Source organism: Scleropages formosus, chromosome 22 (genome assembly GCF_900964775.1).
Source record: "Scleropages formosus chromosome 22, fSclFor1.1, whole genome shotgun sequence".
NCBI classification, from domain to species: Eukaryota; Metazoa; Chordata; class Actinopteri; order Osteoglossiformes; family Osteoglossidae; genus Scleropages; species Scleropages formosus.
Window position 1 is genome coordinate 14,679,835 of NC_041827.1, and position 18,348 is coordinate 14,698,182.

The 18,348-nt window shown below is 42.3% G+C and overlaps 1 protein-coding gene across 4 annotated transcripts in view; it reads left to right on the forward strand.

Moving 5' to 3' along the window:
* mtss1 (MTSS I-BAR domain containing 1) overlaps window positions 1–18,348 on the forward strand; it is a 50,485-nt gene that overhangs the window by 13,417 nt on the left and 18,720 nt on the right. For all 4 annotated transcript variants that reach the window (XM_018742310.2, XM_018742311.2, XM_018742312.2 and 1 more), the window contains exons 2-3: window positions 2,869–2,930; window positions 4,032–4,105. In XM_018742310.2, the coding sequence (XP_018597826.1) occupies window positions 2,869–2,930; window positions 4,032–4,105 (136 nt within the window). The remainder of the gene's footprint in view (window positions 1–2,868; window positions 2,931–4,031; window positions 4,106–18,348) is intronic.

Sequence of the window (18,348 nt, forward strand, 5' to 3'; positions counted from 1 at the left end):
GCAGAAACTCACAATATGAGCTGCTGTTGAAAGCTCTTATCTGTGGATATGGACTAGAGAAATTACCATGGCCAAAACTGGAAATATGAACTAATAAGTTTGATTAACTGGTACAAAATGAATATGTTGAAGCCTTCTATTAGAGGGTCTAATTGTTTCTAATATCCTTTTGATTGGTTTTTGGTTATATTTGCATTTTGCCAAAAATTACTGATTCCTTCTTAGTGAGCAAATGTGCAGAACTGATGAAGCAGTAGAAATGGCTAGATAGGACATGACGCCTAAAGTTATTTTTCTACTATAGATTTTCATTAAGGTTAACTTTAGTGTGTCTTACTGAGAGCAAAATGAAGCGTACAGTTCTTAGCCTACTTTGAATCTGGGTTGTGTAATTCTGTCTCAGTGCCAGCTGGGGAGTTTCACTGAATGACGGGGGGACTAATTGGCCATGGTATCTTAGCTGTGCTTTGTAGGAAACCTGCATGCTGTATACTGTTGGTTTCTAGTCTTAAGGGTCCTTATTTGTCTACAGAATTCTCAGCGCTCTTGTAGGGCAGTGTGAAATGGTGTGTTTAGTGGTCAGATGAGCAAAAAAGTACACAGGTTGATTTCAAACCTTGGGTCTGGTTTGGAATTGGAAGACATTATCTGCTAGGAGATGCTGAGGCTTGGAATGTGAAGTGAATCTGCTCTGCAGGCAGAATGTATCTTATCTCAAGGTTTATTTTCTGTTTTGAAATGTTAAGACTGTACCAGATTTTTTGTACATAGAAGTTACTACATGCATACTTTGAGGAAAAAGAGAGTAGAACTGGTAGATTGTTGTGGAATGCTGTCCGTTTTCATTTAAGTGTACTTTTGCTTTAGTAAATATTGATTGATTGATTTGAATCACTTTTATTGAATTAATTGAAACGATTTTTTTGTTCTGTGCAAAAAATGTATTCGATGGCAGCATGAAAACAGTTACAAATTATTCTACACAACAATGTTTTGAAGAATGCAGTTTTTTTAAAAAAAAAAAAAAAAAAAAACTCACCTAAAAGTATGAATCGGATCATCTTGGGTTTTGTGTCCATTGTAATACAAAAGTGCTTTACATGATTGTGATCTGAATAACTGTGCTATAGAAATGGAGAATGCTTGTCCAGCTGATAAGATCACTAGTCATGAACACAATTTGCTAATTTGAGAAATTGTCATGCTTTTTTGGGGGGCAGTATGTTGTAATTTTGTTTTTTTGAATTTTAGACCTTTTAGCATGCTGTGTTAAACAGAGTAATATTTCATGTACCTCTGCCTGCAGCAGAATTTCAGTGTAGGTGGCTCTGATTGGATGTCCAAAATGGTTAAAAGATGAGTTTGTTTCCATTTTTTAAAAATGGCTGCCATGCCATTGACTCATTACTATGCTGTCTGAGTACAGTTAACATGTTTTTAATAACATCTTTAGTTTTATTTGCAGTTTAGCAGTACCTTCAGATTACATACGGTGGTTTTTTTCTTCTGTCAAAGGGACACTTCCGAATTAAATGGTTTGCATATTCATGGGCAATTTTGTGTTCTTGTACTGCAGTTTCAAAAGATTGTCAAAAGTACTCTCCATTTAGAAAAATTACAGTTGCTTTCCATGGCTGAGATGATGTACGTCACACATTTTTGTAAGCAATTTTTCAGTATTTTGCAACTGCATGGCATCATCCTTCTGCATTCTTAGTCCACAACACTTTGTTTTCCAGTCCCATCATGCATGTGATAGATGGATGGGGTCTGGCTGCTCCCTTCCAGAAATGTGGAAGCAACTACCAGGATAAGTCTCAGAGATGTGTAGTGTTTCTACTGTTTGGCTCCATTATTCATGGTTAACTGCTGCAGAACACATGGTCCTATGACATGAAGTTTAAGCTATTTAGTGTTGCCGTCTCTGTACAATGGTGCAAATATAATGCTGCCATGTTGTGGTCAGCTTTTGCGACATTGTTTACTTTCAAAAGTTTATTTACAGTGTCCCCCAGAACTGAGGAGCTTTGTTAATTATCAACAAATGTTTTGCTTAGTAGTCTTCAGTGTATTTTGTGTTTTGATCATATGAACATTTAGTCCCACTATGTGCACTGTATCTGTTCATGTTGTACTTCATTTAAACTAAAACTATTTTTGTGCTAAATACAAAATTGACAAGACTAAATTGATTTTTATACATTTTGAAATGTTGGACATCAATTTCTTGAAGTTGTTTTCAAGATGCATTTTCCCCTGTTTCACATGTAAGGGTTTTGCATATTAAAGTCGATGCTACTGAACTTGTTGGTTTAGAAATAAGACTAGTATTTCACTAGCAAATGTCCCTGGTATTTCAAAAACAAGGTCTAAGTGCTAATCTCAGTTCAGTTAGTACATTAACATACATGTTTGTGTGTCTGCCTAGAGAGAAACGGATTTATATTGTGCTTTTCAGACATGACCTTGCATATAATTCCAGGTGGCTTAGTAGAGCTGTACAGTGGAAAAAGTAGATACCTAGTGACTAGAAGTGTAATTGTGACAGATCAGAAAGTGTAATATGGGCAGCAGGGAGTGTAATGCTTAAACTTGTTGGTTCAATAATCACTCACTGCTGTACTATCCTCAGGTAAAGTACTTACAGTGAAATACCCAAGTAAAATACCCAGCTCTTTGGATACAGTAAGTCATTTTGGATAAAGGCATCAGCTAAGAAACAAAATAATTACTGACCAGTTTGTGATCAAGTGGGCAGCCAAGCAAATCCCACGGGCCATTTAAATCCTTGAGTTTCAGTTTGATCTGAGCTTTATGACTGTCGGACTTTTTTAGTAACCCAGTTAATTGGTCTATTTTACTTTACAGTCCAGCTATCCGGCCTGGGAGGATTTCGTAACCAAAGGAGCGAAGCTGCAATCCCAGTTAAGGTGAGATCATTTGGCTCTGCATATGCTCACTCTAAATGTCTGTCCCTCTTTGGCATTGTCTGGGCCTTGCTCCTGGTGTGTCCCATCATTCCCCTGTACCATCAATGTTTGCTTGTTTTAAAATATGCTTTTATTTGCAAAAATTATAGTGGTGCTAACTATGCCATTTAAAACTTAGGAAAGGAATTGGACCTTGTATCTTGTAGTGCGCCTTTGGTGAACAGTAATGATCACTTTAAAGAATGCATAACTAACGGAACTGGTCCCTGGGATTTGCTGGTACAAACATAGCCCAACAGAAAAATTCACATGTTCTTTATCCCAGAGGTTTTAATGGAAGAGCAGCGTAACATCTCTCCTTGCAGACCACTTAATCTGATAAACATAGAAGTGCACATTTTTCATGCCCAATTAACAGTAGTAACTGGGCTTTTTGGCACAGCAGTGCTGGACAGTAGGCAGCAGTGCCTGCTGCAGGCCTCATGTGCCCAGTGAGAAGGAAACAAGATTCTGACCCCTGACCCATGCTTGTCAGAGAAACAAAAGCCACTACTTTGTTCACCTAGTTGGGATAAAAGAGGCCGCAGGAGATAGGATAATGCTAATGTTACGTGTTGTTCTTGCCCTCTCATGTAATCAGACACCAAAGTGATCTCCCATGGAATTCCAGATCATTTAAACAATAGTCCCATTGACCTGTGTCCATTTCTTCTCGAGCCTTCAGAACTAGTTCCAAAAAGGAGCATGTCTCCATTTCTCACCGCCATTTGCAGGTTCAGTGGATTCAGCTGCCTGCTGTGCATGGCATTGGGTCTCAGTGTCCTGCAAGCTTCCAGGGTCCTTCTGTGTTAAAGCCAGAGAATTGGCCAATGCAGGGGGGCCCTTGCTGTTAAGAACAAATATGGTCCCTGCTGATTCATGTGTAAAGTTAGTCAGCCTTGACATGTCACTGCAGTCACTGTTTTTCACAGAAATACTGCAAAAGGTCACTCCAGTGCACACTGCAAAGGTGCCCCATGAAGGACCAGGGTGTGAGTGTGGGTGCTATCTCCAAGATGAGCATTTCTATGGAGAATTACTTCCTTGTGTCTTCTCTTTCAGGACAACTATAGTTGTGACGGGGTCTTTCCTGGATGCATTTCAGAAGGTGGCTGATATTGCAACAGGGACCAGAGGTGAGGCTTGACCTCTCTGCCACCTTCCCCTGATAGGCATGCACCTTTTCTGTCTCTTTGCTCTCTTCAGTACAATGTCTATGAGCCCCCAGGACAGCGATATTTTCTTGAAGAAAATAAAGCCTTTTTGTGAGCAAGAGGAAAGTTTCAGAAGGACAAATGATCTGCAGAGTTTAGCTGCTTGGGCAGCCTGGTGATTTCCTGGGGAAAGGCCTTGCTGTTTTGGTCATGCATACACACAGCAGTGTTAGAGCAGTATATCGGTGGAAGACAAGGAGATCGGCCTGCCTTTCTGCTCCTCCTCATAACCCAGGAGAGGTCATTTCAACACACATACTCGTGCACACATGCATGCAGGGCAGCTTAGGGTGGAGATTTGTGGCTCTGTGCTGGGTTTACTGGGTAGATAAAGGCCCACGTGTTTATAGTTAAGAGTGGTGCTGTTCTGAGCTGATGGATACTCTTTCAGAATTCCTTTTTTTCTGAAGTGCTCAGGTAATATAAACAAGTCTTATTAATGAAATATGGCAGTATTGCAATATTTTTCACCAAGATCATCATCATTTTTTATCTGAGGCAATTGAAATGTTCTCGTTCACTTTCCTCTGGCTTGTATGTTTTCAAGTGCAATTGTATACTGTAAACATCAGTGTATACTCAAGGACCTGAATCTGTATGCTGGTATGTATTCTAAATGGCCAGATGTTTTGGACTTGCACAGTCAAAATAATTTTTATGATTCTTATAACTGTAGACATACACACTTAACTAGCCAAAGCTTTCATTCTCCATCAGTGTGCTGCAGATACCAGCTGGCATATGGTTGTTCAGATGAAAGGATGAGGTTTATTTTACGAAGTTCCCTTCCTGCTTGTGAGTTTTTATTTTATCTGTTAACTGTAGTGGACCGATAGAATTGCAACCAGCTTGACTGAGCTGTGGTAACAGTACACTGTCAGCAAGCCCTACCACCCGATTGAGTCAGTCAGTCTATGGGAATCACCATACATTTTGCCCACAGTGCTAACATGGTCCTACTTCAATTTTTGATACAGCATGATCAAAAGGTATTGCACTTCAGTACTGGAATATAATCTTGTTTAACAGTGAATATTTTTCAGTATGAGAACAGTAAAAATTCTGTAAGAACAAAATTCTGAGAGTGGTGTTTCATTTAATTGCCATTATTGAACAGTTTAGTAAATTGTCACAGCAGCAGTGATGTTCTTGTAAAAACCAGAGTTAGGTGATTAGTATAAATTTTGTTACCCCCAAAATGTTTGTGATAAGGCAAATAGAAATTTACAATTTGTAAACTGCAATGGAACATAGAAGTTTTGTTTACAAAGCACATCAATGCCACTGACCACTTATGATTTAATTTGTTGGCTTCAGCAGTGATTCATTGTGTTTAACAAAGGGAATATTTTATTAGCAAACATGTGACAGGATTTTGGAAGCAATGTATTATGAGGCAAATGTTAGACAATGGAATTTTAAAAATATGTTGCAGTCAGTATGTAAGGTGATGACCTTTTGCCCAACCCAGAGGCAGCTTGTTGGGGGTTCATGACGGTGCTGAAAAACTATTCCACAGAGGACATGTTATCAGAAGTCACTCCACAGGGAATTTCCTTATTCTATTTTCCACAAACTCCACACTTTGTATTCAAGGTGGTTTTCATTTAAAATACACATTTTGAAGGTTTTGATTGAGAATCGTGAATTTAATGGCCCCAGATTGGAGACGTGTTCATCAGTGTATTCACAAGGAATGCTGTTTTTCACAGCGCACCTCAGTGTTTCATGCAGTGACCATCTTTGCCCAGGCTGAATTTCTCATCTGTGCCAAAGTAACAAACTCAGCTGAGTGTGTGTGTGTGGCATCTTGCTTTTCAGTCCAGGTTCACAAACAGCATGATGTGTGTGATATGCAAACTGTTAGGGAAGGTGTATTTATACCTCATCCATCTGCTTCGGTTGTTCATTGTCTCAACTCACAGAGCATTGAACCCTCTTGTTACCCACTCTCATGAAGAACTTGTAGTGAGCCACAGAGACCTCGTCTTTGTGCTGTGTACAGTCTTTAGTTTTGGTTTTAAAGACCTCTATGGTGTGTGTGTTCATGTAGTGTTGTGCCTGCCCTGTTCACACTGGTTGAGTCAGCATTTTTAGACTTGATCAGCAGGAGGCCCAACAGTGAGTCTGAGAGCAGAATGCTGGGTAAAATCCATAATTGCCCCCTCTAGGAATCTGCCCCTCCACCCTCTGCAGTAACTGAGCAGCTGATGTAACTCAGGGTGATATTTTACAGCTAACAGGACTTGCGTGTTATGCTGATTCAACCCAACAGTACACTTTAAAAACTTGTGTCCGGTTTCCCATTGGTATACTAGTACAGTCATGTGCATCAATCAGTACATATTGGTTAGCGACCTCATTGGCATGTACCGACGTGTGTGTGTGTGCGCGCGCGCGCGCTGCTTCAAGGTTTTCCAGCTCACATCTGTGTCTGGCTGCTTGTCTCCTATACAAGTGGAGAGCTGTGCCTTGGCAATGTAGTGTGTGTTTGAATTCACAGCAATACTGCCAGATAGGTGGTGGTTAAACTGTGTTCACATCCAGGCTCTGTGTAGCTTTAGAGGGACTGCTGGACAGGTAATCTTGTGACAAGTGGAGTTCTTATAAAAGAGAAATTAGATATCAGACTCCATATTGTGTGAGAAACTTACTGGCCTGCATTAGTTTGAATGTGGCCAAACCACTGACTCTCATGTGACACAAATCAGTGCTGTTTGCTGCGATTTCTCTTTGCCATGGCCCAATGGGAAACTGAGTGCAGTGATGGTGTGGAGTATGTGGCAATGTCTTTCAACCCCCAGACTTTGTCATGCCTTGAGCTCAAACCTAAAACATGGCAAGTGCTTTGTCAAGTTTGTCATGTCAGACCATTTCTTTGTATGTGTGCATCTGTAGCCTTGTGTGGTTTCCTTTGGGATTAATAAATTTTATCTAATGTGTTAATCAAATCATGGTGGTATTTTGGGATTGTATTTCCACTCAACGATTAGCGTGAAAATAGTTCTCCCTCCTGTCCAGCACTGTAACATTGCCATGTTGCTCCTGAGTCTCAGCAAGCTGCTGTTTATGTTCAGGTGTACCTTAACCTCACAGCACACCTCATCCTCAGTCAGCTTTTCATCCTGAAAAAGCATGTGTGGCATGTGTGTTTCTGTGCTGTCTTGTGGACAGCTCATCATGTTTTTTGTTATGCAAGTATTGCTATAAGAGCTGGCGGTAAACATGAAGTGCACTGGGGTTGATGCGTTTGTTGTTTAAGCAGAACCCTGGACCTCTCTGCAGGCAGTGCTCAGACAGGAAGCGCAGAGAAGACTTTTCTCCCTTCTCTGCTCTTTGTGTGTTGGTGTCCTTCCTGGCATTGTAAACAAACCCATTTCCTCCTTGCCAGGAAAGAACTTATCAAAGGTGTTTTCCACAGCTGCTGTGCCATCCATGTTGTAGCACATTTGTCTCTCATACTTCCAGGCGATGATCTTTATATGAATACTTATTCTGGTCTGATTTTTCACATCTGAATTGTCTCAGAAAAAGCATGGTGTGTGTGTGTGTGTGTGTGTGTGTGTGTGTGTCTACTTGCACCATACAGGAAAGGAATCCGTGATATCGTCTTTCACAGCGGTAGAATGTGTGACTGTAGTTTTGAGAATGGAATCTGTCATTAAGAAAAGAACAGTCTGGTTTTAATGGCCTCCACCCTGGCCCTGCAGCACCACCCCATCAGGGAAGTCTTTAAGTGAGCCTTTAATTATGCTAGAGGGACCTCCCTGTGCCCAGCCCCAGCGTCTGATCCAGGCTGCACCCCTGTCCTGTCCTCCACCAGCTCTCTGATGTATTATTCAGCAGCAAGAGTGCAGTGTATTGATTTCCACCCCCCTCCACCCTACAACCTGGTGCCCAGTGTAGCAGAGTGAGTGCTTATATCCTGGTGGCTGCAGGCTGGACCCTTCCCTGATGCCCACTCTCATGTGCCATCAATGATCTGAACAAGAAAATGACACCCAGCTATGCCTTGACAGGTCACCAAGGTATAGCTGGGTGTCTTTTTCTCCTCCTCCCCCATGTTGAAACTGCAGTAATTGTAGGACTTAGGACTTTAGCCTCCTGCAATACCACTTAAAAAAAACACTGCAGAGCAGGACTGAACTTAAACATTTTTATTCATAACTCATTAATTGGGGTTTTGAAATGGAGCAGCTGATTTATATTATACCTTTGCACCCAACTACTCGGTATTTGTTGGCTCAAATAGTGCTTAATGGCATCTTAAATGAAATAACATTAGCTCATTTTAAATTTGAGGACAATTTGAAGAATTGCTTATTGGAGCCTTTAAGTAATACTGAGGGACCAAATGAAAGTGGGTAATGTGTGCAGTGCATTTTACTGTGTGTGATTGGAGGTTGTGAATCACAGTGCCCAAAATTAGAACAGAGGCCGTCTGTGGCTTCAAGGGCCTCAACAGTCTCTTAATACAGCAAAATTGATTCTGACTACATTAAGCTGTGTCACACTTCAGCACCGCTGAGTGTTGTTAAATGTGTTCCTGGGAGCAATTTGAAATTATGATTTATAAAATGATCTTAATGAAATTGTGTGTGTGTGTGTGTGTGTGTGTGTGTGTGTGTGTGTGTGTGTGTATAGAGATATATGCACCAGCACCATTTACTCCAAAGACAAAAACAGGTTCAAGTAGTTCTCAAATGTGAGATTACAAGAGCCTATAATTTGTTAGGGTAATTGCCAAAGGCCTTTGCTTTGCATGGAATGAGTGTTCTGATGAGTAGCTTGTGTGTGTGGGTGGGAGGGTTCTGCTGAGTGTGACAAGGTGAATCATACTCAGTCCTCTGGGTTTGCTCCTGTCACAGTGCAGCTGTGTTGTGCAAGGACTGGGGAATATAGACTTTTTTTTTTTTTTGAGTGTCAGCTGTCCCCTCACCACCCTCAGTCCATGCTCCCTGAACAGCAGACACCAGTGGACACGTTCCAGATGTTGATACGGTTATAATGGTGGTGGGAGGTGTCCTGTGTAGGAGAACAGTGAAAGTCCAGCCCACCTCTCCTACTCTGTGGTCTGCTGTCAGCTCGGACCCCTGTGGCACAGCGCAGTGGGTGGACCAACTGCCCTTGGAAGCTCCCCCCCATACAAGCAACAGCTTGCTGAATACATCTGAGAGAAAAGCAACTGGTGGAATCCACTGAGCAATGCTGACTTAAATACACTGGATTTTTATCACCTTCAGAATGACATAGTACTTTTAAATGACCGTTCCTGGCTTTCTCTTTTTTAGGCTTACTTTATTTACATTACATTTGCATGCTGCATTTGCCTAATCTCCTTACTTTGAATGTGGCAGCTTGTTTTTAATAATTCATGTCTTTCTGTCAAGATTTATTTTCCTTTCCCTCCTTTACCTGTTCTAATCCTCCTTTGCAGTGTCTGACTTGGCCTTGTCTTTCTGTCCGTTGGCAAGACTTGCCGTGGTAAAAGGGTGTGATGTTCTAGCTTGTGCCCTCCAGGCTGTTCTACTTTGTCAAGTATTTTTCCTGTTTGGTATGCAGTTTGTCTTGGTGAAACACTGCACACAGAAACACACACACACACACAAAGGTCTTGTATTTCTTAAAATGAATACTTCATTGAACCCTGTCTGAAGCAAAGGATAATGATTCAGCCCAGTTTGAGAAAATTCATAAAGTATATATTTGCCTTTGAACCAGAGATTTAAGAAAGTAGCTCCACCCCATCAGCCAAGCTTGTTATCCACTTGTCCTGCTGATACTTTCAAAATAGTTGATTGTTTTTACATGGTGTCCCACAGCAAGGCTCTGTTGGGATTGAGGGTGAAGTCTGCATTTTGGAAGTAGGATCCCCATTTTTGCTCATTCCTTGTTCTGCTTCTGCCTTGGCTATATGGGTGACCTGCAGACCTTTTGGTTTCAGCATGATCTTCAGGTCCTTCATCTTACCCCATGCTTGGTCCACTATCAGAATATCTAGTTCTTTGTGTGGGATGTCTGGAAGTTTGAAGTTAAAATTACACATTACTTTTATTGTAGCTATTGTATATCTGAGGTTTTTCCACAACCTAATTTTCAGGCAAATTTTTTTTTTTAACTGCCTGTGACTTGCTAAAAAAAAAGCGAGTTTGGAGCGGCACGCAACTATGAACAAACTTCTCGTCCCAGTTCACAAGTTGAATAGCTAGCGCGTATGTCTGAAGATAGAATGTGTAATTTGAAGAGAGTAAGTTCTATTGCTGTGAACTTCTACACAGTGTAGAAGACATTCTTGGGCTGTCTGATCTTCATGCTTTGCTTGTAACCAAGCTGATGGGATCAGCTCGAACACTGGGAGAACATGACAGGGCTGTGAAATGGCAGGAGAGGATGTACTGGTGGTATTGTTTTCCAAGGGCTTTGTGAATAGTTAAGATAGGACCAAGTTCTGTGTGTGGTGTTGCTCTTGGTGTGGTGGGCCGCTGTGTTAGCAGCCTGAGGTTCTGTCTAGGTAAACGGAGGAGGTGTGAACAGCGCAGAGCCTTTTTCTGAAGGGAAGCTTTGAGCCCCATTGGGGAACAGTGTTGGCCTTTGTGCCACTGGGACTAGTAGGCGCTGGTTGACTTTATGTGTTCAGCAGGAAAAGGACACACAATTTGCTTTGGCTTGGATCTCTGAACAAAGAGCGCTTTTGATCCACACAGTGACACACTGTATACCTAAGAGACTGACTGAACTTCATACCATGCACAGTACATTTAGGTTTTTTTTTTTTTTTTTTTTTATTTATAAAAAGTTACCTAAGAGAAGAGTTTAGCTTATGATCCCTGCTTAAGGTGAGCCTCAATGGAACAGATTGATTCATCTATGGAACTACCTTCATTAATTCGTATAAGTGAAGCAAGGCAGAGCAAAGGGAATGTGATCTCAGGATGTTTCATGTGCGACATGTCGTTTGTCGTGTTGCTGTAGTCTGAATCAGCGATTGTATTACAGGTGACTGAACTTGTCATGACACTTCTATAGGATGGTTAATGTGTCTGGTTTGGATTGATTCACACTTGTTGTGGTTTTTTTCTCCCAGCTGGTTGTCTGTATCTTGAAGGGTTCTCATTATGTCATTCTTCCAGCTCCCACTGGTGCTGATGATAAAAGTGCAGGGACATCTCCAAGGGGATGACCAGAAGCAAAATATCCAATGTAAACTGTTGCTGTAGGTTAGGAGCAGTCATTGTAGGATGGAGGACCATTCCACCATGACAGGGCATTGTAGGAAGGGAGATGGGTGGGCCACTGCCGGAGATGTGGAAGGGGAAACTGCGTAACTGTTTTCAGAACACACAGAGGAACATTTTAGGAAGCCGGGCTGGAGTTCTTCTGGCTCTGCACTGTGTGTGGGTGTGGAAGGCTTAGGGCGGGACCCCAAGGGGCCAGAAGCCACTGTTCCATCGTGTGAGAGGAGCTATAAAAAGTCAGCAAGAAAGGAAGTTTGGTCCCCAAACTGAGTTGTCGTCTCTTTTCAGACACCCCACCCATGACCAATGACCCCAACTCCTTGCTCTCACTCCCTTGTGTGCATGCACACACCATCCATCTGCTCTTAGCACAGCTGCTGAAGCCCTGGTGCTCCAGGCCCTGTGAGGCTGTTCCCTGTGCTTGGGCACTTGAGTATCCCTCCGTGCAGGAGAAGAGATTTTTTTCCTGTAGCCTCTAAGTGCATCTCCTTCTCTACAGCTTTCAGTAGCCCACAAAGTATATTTAATTTGTGTTTTTTGGCAATGATTTCAATTAATCAGGTTTCTAACTGTTGGCTAATGCACTTCGAAGCGTGTTGCTCCTGACACTTCCAAAAGGTCGATGGAATGTTACAGAAGCAATAGTTAACATCCTTAGACTTTCAGCTCTTTTTCTTAAAAGTGAACTTGGACTTGTGTTCTGTGCTGCTAGATGCCTGATGGCCTTGTGTGATGAAGGTTCTCCCAGTTATGATGGGTGTGTGCGCCAACAGGGCCCATCACATGCTAAAGGACCCATGACCAGATGGCGTGATTTCAGTTCCTCTGGGTTGCTGTGCCAGATACTTCTCTAATTCCTTGCTTAATGCATTTTGAAAAGGCTGAGTGAATCAGCCAGTGGGAATGCCGGCCTCTGTCTGTGGTCTTGCCACAGCTTACTGTAGGTTCCCTGCCAGAGTTGTTCACTGGCTACTAAGGAACATGGCTTTTGTGCTGATGTTGCAGTTTCGTCCAGCATCCGTGTCTCTCTTATTTGTCGTTATAACCTCATGGTCACACACTTCATTGACTAATATGAACTAAATGAATCCCAAACAGGGTGCTTTATTCCCTTGAGGTTTTCAGTGGCTGAAATAACCTTGGTTCTTCCTGGGTGTTAACTAGATTTTTCATAATCCATCCTGCTTGAAGTTTTGCACCATTTGGGAGATTTAAAATGGTGGATTTTTTCCCCCAAATATCGCCATTGCATGATCAGATGGATCCAAAAGTATGAGGCAAATTTGAATTAGTCTTGTAATTACATTAAAACTTACTTAGCCAAGGCTTTTCTCCAGAGTTGGAAGAGAATTTTAAGCTGCTTATGATGTTTTACCCACTGATACAGCTGAGCAGTCTTTTTACCGGAACAGTTTATGGTAAGTTGCTCAGTGGTAGTACAGCAGAAAGTGATTTGAACCTGCGTGCTTCGCATGCAAGGTGGCAGCTCTAACCAATACACCACCTGCTGCCTCTTTCGATCAGAGGTAACAATGGCAGTAGAAGGGTCAGGTTACCAGCGAACAAGTTGTGGGTCAGACAAGTGGGAGCGATGATGGAATTTCCCATAATTCTGAAAGGCACCGCTTCAAAGCGAACCTGTCTACTCTGCTTTTGTACCATTGTTACCCATTTCTACCAACACTTTCAGTAGCTGATCATGTTCATTCAGCAGAGGTCATTTTTCACCTTCATTTTCTTTATTAAGACAGATGCTAGTCTAGAAGGGAAACCAATCAATCATTGTGTTCAGTTTTTATTTGGTGAATCCATTAGCTGAACATAAGCATTAGTAAAGAGCTTCTGCTGTAAAACTGATCTTGTGTATGAGCAAATTATAATGTATCCAGTTGAGGCAGTATAACTGCGCTATAAAGCTTTCAGTGCTTATGTGTCAGTGTATTTGAATATTGCCCTACAGAGAAGTGTTATGTATAGATTGCTTTCTGCAAGGAGGCCCCTCTTTTTTTTTTTTTCCCCCCCCCCCCTCCCATTACGACATTACAATATGTGGAAATTCTTTGAAGGAAAAGTATTTTTCTTCCTTCCAGAAAAAGCAGTCGTTGTGAGGCCCTGCCGGTGCCCTTTGAGAGACGTTCTGGGCTGGAAAAAAGCCGGCTGGAAGAGCAAACTGCCTCCATTGGCCCAGCCGCATGTCTGGCTGCCGCTGTCAATGACTGGATTGTAACTGGAATGAGGATAGGAAAATGTGTTGTGTGGTTGTGAAGTATCATGGCTTCTGTATGAAACACTGCATTCAACACACTACCTCAAAAGCTCTCTATACCTCTTCATGGCATGACTGCGAGGAGAACGCCACCCTGAGCTGTGGCTTTGCCTAGTGATTCCTCCGTTAGTTTTTTTTTTTTTTTTTTTTTTTTTTTTTTTTTTTTTTGTGCGCCTCTGTCCCTCCATGCATTTCCAGAGTGACTTATAAGCAGAGGGCTGACAGGCTGAGGGCTTCTCTGAAACCTCACTTCAGTGTTAACTTGGATGAAATTCCAAACAAGAGCACTTGACATTTAAATTTCATATTTATAAACGTTTTGTTAAACATTATTCAGATATTGGCCTTAAATATTAGTACATAAAGCTGTTATTGTTTTTGAATTTGAATGTCACTTCTGTAAGCAGTTACTTGAGCAATGTGCACCAGCAAAATGGTGTATCCAACTCTTTTGATAAGTGTTTGTATCAAAAGCTCTTTATCATCAAACTTCCTATAGTCTTTGGCACATGACTCTGGAGGAAAACATCTGACAATTTGAAATGTAAGCTGAAAAACGGCATATAAAGTTGAATATTGTCTTCATCTAAGGGAATTTTAGAATTTAGTTTGAAATGTGGTTTGTAAATTCACTGCTTAGTGCACATCTGTCTGCACTTCTGTATGTCACTGGCTGCTTTCTGTGTTTGGTGGTTGGAAAAAGTGAAACTGTCCATGTATTCATGTTGGGCAACCCAGTCATCTGTGCTTCCCTTTCCTTTTCACCTCAGTTATCTAAAGTTATGTTAACTGCATGAAGAGTAAGTAAATCAATGAGCATATTTGTGAACTCAGCTGTTCCTCAGCGAACTGAATTAGCTGCTGTCGTTTTTATTACTTCCCAAAATCATTTACAGGCAATAAATTAGGGGGGAATGCTGTTCATGTAATCACATTCTACTTTAGCTAAAACGAATGGTGGTGTTTAGCTTTGATTTAAGTGTAACTGAAAACCAGTTAAAGTATAATTTCAGTTATTTTGGATTTTTCAAATACCTGTAGCAGCAATGAAGCTGATTAAGCTCCCAGTGGATTGATTTAAATATGTTGATAATAGCATAATGCTTAATTGTTTTTCCTTAAACTTTTCCTTGTTAAACAAGAATGTTCTGGTTGGGTGGAAAAGATCCATTGACACCATAGCTAATGCATTACAAATGTCATTAAATGTTTACTGTCTGCATCTGGTGAATGTCATCCATACAAACACAGAAAGATTCTTGCTGAACTAAAGTTCCACAGTCCAAAATATGCTCCTTTGTGTTGTGCTAATAAATAAAATGACCGGTAACCTGCTGGCCCCCAGAGCCACACAGCCATCAGAAAAGGTGCCATTTACAAAGTTAAGTTGTGGGAGCAGCTTCTGGGAGCAGCTCTATTGTGGGGCTGTCGAGCAGGCCATGTCAGATGAATTGACTCTGACAGGTGGTTAAAGTCCTTTAGGCTGGATGAAAGTGTCTGTGGGGCAGCTCAGTGACTGTTCCCTTTCATCTGGACAACACCCTGGTGCACTGATGCAATGGCACTCTCTCAGTTCACAACTGGGCCTTGGGACTCAGGACCTGACATGCCATGGATACACAGCCCTTGAACTGCCATCCCATCCCCCTAGACTACCATGAAGCATGACTCAAGGGTGCGACAACTGGGCCTCGGGACTCAGGACCTGACATGTCGTGGATACACAACCCTTGAACTGCCGTCCCATCCCCCCAGACTGCCATGCAGCATGACTCAAGGGTGCAAGACAGCCGGTGGGGTGTGTCCCTTCTTGGGTGTGTGCTGGCTGTGAAGGCACAGCAGCTTGCCAGCCTGTCTGGTCCTCCACTGCCCCTGTCAAAATGGCACTTCACGTCCTGTTCGTTGGTGGTGGCCATGGGTGAAATTGCAGCGTCATACACCATCCTGCCGTGTGTGTGTGAGAGAGGGAGAGAGAGATATGTAGGGTCTCTGCAGCTACTGAAGTTGCTATGTGACCAGCTTTTGGGCCTTGCTGCCAGACACAAGGGCTGATGGTGGCTACTCTTTGGAACTGCTGCTGTGATATTGGAAAATTTGATCAGTAGGGTGACTTCTGAATTTGGTTGTAGTACAAGTGATGTGTGCTCACTTTTTTTTTCCTTTTTGTGTGTATTCACAAAAGCCAAAACTGAGGAAGAAAGTGACAGATTTGTACAGTCTGCCTCTTCCTTGTGCATGGATGTTTGCCCTGTTTGACCTTGTGCATATTGGTCCTTTTCACACGAATACATTTGTTGATATTGCTGTGAGAATGGGCTTGGGCTTTGGTGAGGCAAAGATGCATGAAAGTTGTCCATAACAGAATATTTATTGGAACACTGGAATCAGCAGGAGGAAACCGCCAATATAGAAGAAAGTGATGCTCTTGGTCCAAGTAGCTCCTCTCTCTTGCACCTGCCCCTCCAGGCAGAAATTTATATCAACTCCCAAGTGCTCATCCTTTTCCAATCCTTATTTTACTCCTCTGTGGTTGCACAACATTACCCATAATTCCCCATTTAGTCCATTTACCTTGTTCCTCCTCCTAGGGGACTTTTGTTCTGATGCAGAGACCATAAGAGAGTAGTCAGATGTACCTAGTATATGCTGCTATTCCAATTGAAATACCCTTTTTCCTGTTGTTCAATAGTTGCCTAAAATTTTATCACCCAGAAAGAAGAGCATGACTGCAGTGTAACAGAGAAAGATTTTGTTTGTAAACCAAAAACACTGGCTTATTTGTGCCCATGTTCAATTTGAAATCAGAATGTTCTTGATTTGATTTGTAGAAGGTGGACTGTCACCCACATGGTGCTGTAGCTGACGGACCTGGCTGGGGGGTGATGGCTGTTAGTGGCTCTCTCACTGCGCCTGGGGTTTCTGCTTCTCCCAAGCCATCTGTACATATCTATATGACAGACTGCATCTCAGTGTGTCAGTTTGTAGCAAGGACTATTGCAGATACTGCTGTGGATGGTTGTCTCTTTTCTCTTCCCATTATGTCTTTCAAGTTGGTGGTTTACAGCAGAGATTTAACCTGAAGGTTGCAGCATTCCAAGGACTTTGATTTTAACTCAAAACAATAAAAAGTTAAGTATGTGGGAACAGCAGATGACAAAGGGTTACACTGGAATCAAGACTTAGCAGCAGCAGTCCAATGGGGAGCCTTCAGTTTTATTGGTTGGAAAGGTACTTGGTGTGAATTGCATCAGTAGAATGTTGCTGGCTTGCTTGCCAAACCAATGTTCTTCCTGGATTAAGAGCAGCTGCCCAGTTTGTATCTGGCTAAGAGTAGACCTGGCCTGCACCCAGAAGCATTTTCCCTTCTAGTAAAGCAAAGTGGGACGGGTTGCCGAAGAGCTCCAGTCAACACCCTAACATCTGAGGTTTCCTGGGTAGGAGGGAATGCCCTTTGTATGCCTCTGTAATACATTTTGGTTTAGGGGTTAACCCTGGCTAATCATTGCAAAGCCAGGCCTTGAAATGGTGTTCTTTGTGACTGCACATGCTCACTAGCGCTGCAGTTGAGCCTAGAGATGACAAGCACCATCTCAGCTGAAGTACAGTGGTGTTGCCTGTTTCAAAACACAGCCCAATTAAAGATTGTTTGCCTCACCTCTGTTCATTTCCATGTGTTTCACTCTGTTGCCCTGCACTTGAAGGACCTCTGTTCAAATCCCCACTCTACATGTATTAATTGCTCTGGAAAAAAAAAAATTACTCTTCTGTATACATGGGTAAATTGGAAGTAGCTTGGTGCACATTACACTGTCACTTTGAACAAAGACATTATCAACATGATTAAATGTATTTGGCAGGATGACTTGAGTGTAATGAGTGTGGAGGCCCTCATTCCCATGGCAGCTTCATGGTGCTGCTACACTGACAGACTGAGGAGGCTCTCTCTTGTAGTAATCTGTTGCTTTGAGATGCAGTAGGAAAAGGTCTTGGGTTACTCGCTGGGGTTGAGTTGTGATATAAATCTAGCATCCGTTACTGGTTGTGCAGCAAGTGGTCTGATCCTTTGCTCCGAGTTTACATTTGTGCACTTTTTTGTCTTCATCCTTTTTATATTTGCTGTCCTTTATATCCTCCCTCAGTGTCCTCCTCACACTGTCTTCTGTCTGAATGTCTCTTCTCTTGCTCAGTGAAGTATAAGCTTTCAACAGAAAACCCAGCCCTCTCGCAGGAAGTGCTCTGTATTCTGAGACAAGGTGCTACAATGGCCCATTTATTAACTTTAACGTAGGCTAATCAAATGTTGGCCCTTCTGGGCCAAGCTTGCCTGAAAAGCCATACTGGGAGTGAGTGATGGGATGCAGCCTGTCATTCTTCCCCACTCTAGATTACCATCATCCAGCCCAAATTAGATCTGGGCATTGATGTTACCTTGGTGCTGTGCTCTAGCCCTGCTTGCGGAACTGCCTGCTATCACAGTTTGTGGCTATAAAATGAGCTGGCTGTGCTACTGCTAGTCTCCCATTTCCAAATTTAATGTAATTCTGCAGGACAGGTGCATCTCCAAGTGAACTGTAGTCAGTGAAGCTTTATCTGCCCTAAGATGGTCGTCTTCATTGCTCATGTCATTCACTCAAGGGTGTACTAGGTGTGGTGTCACTTAGGGA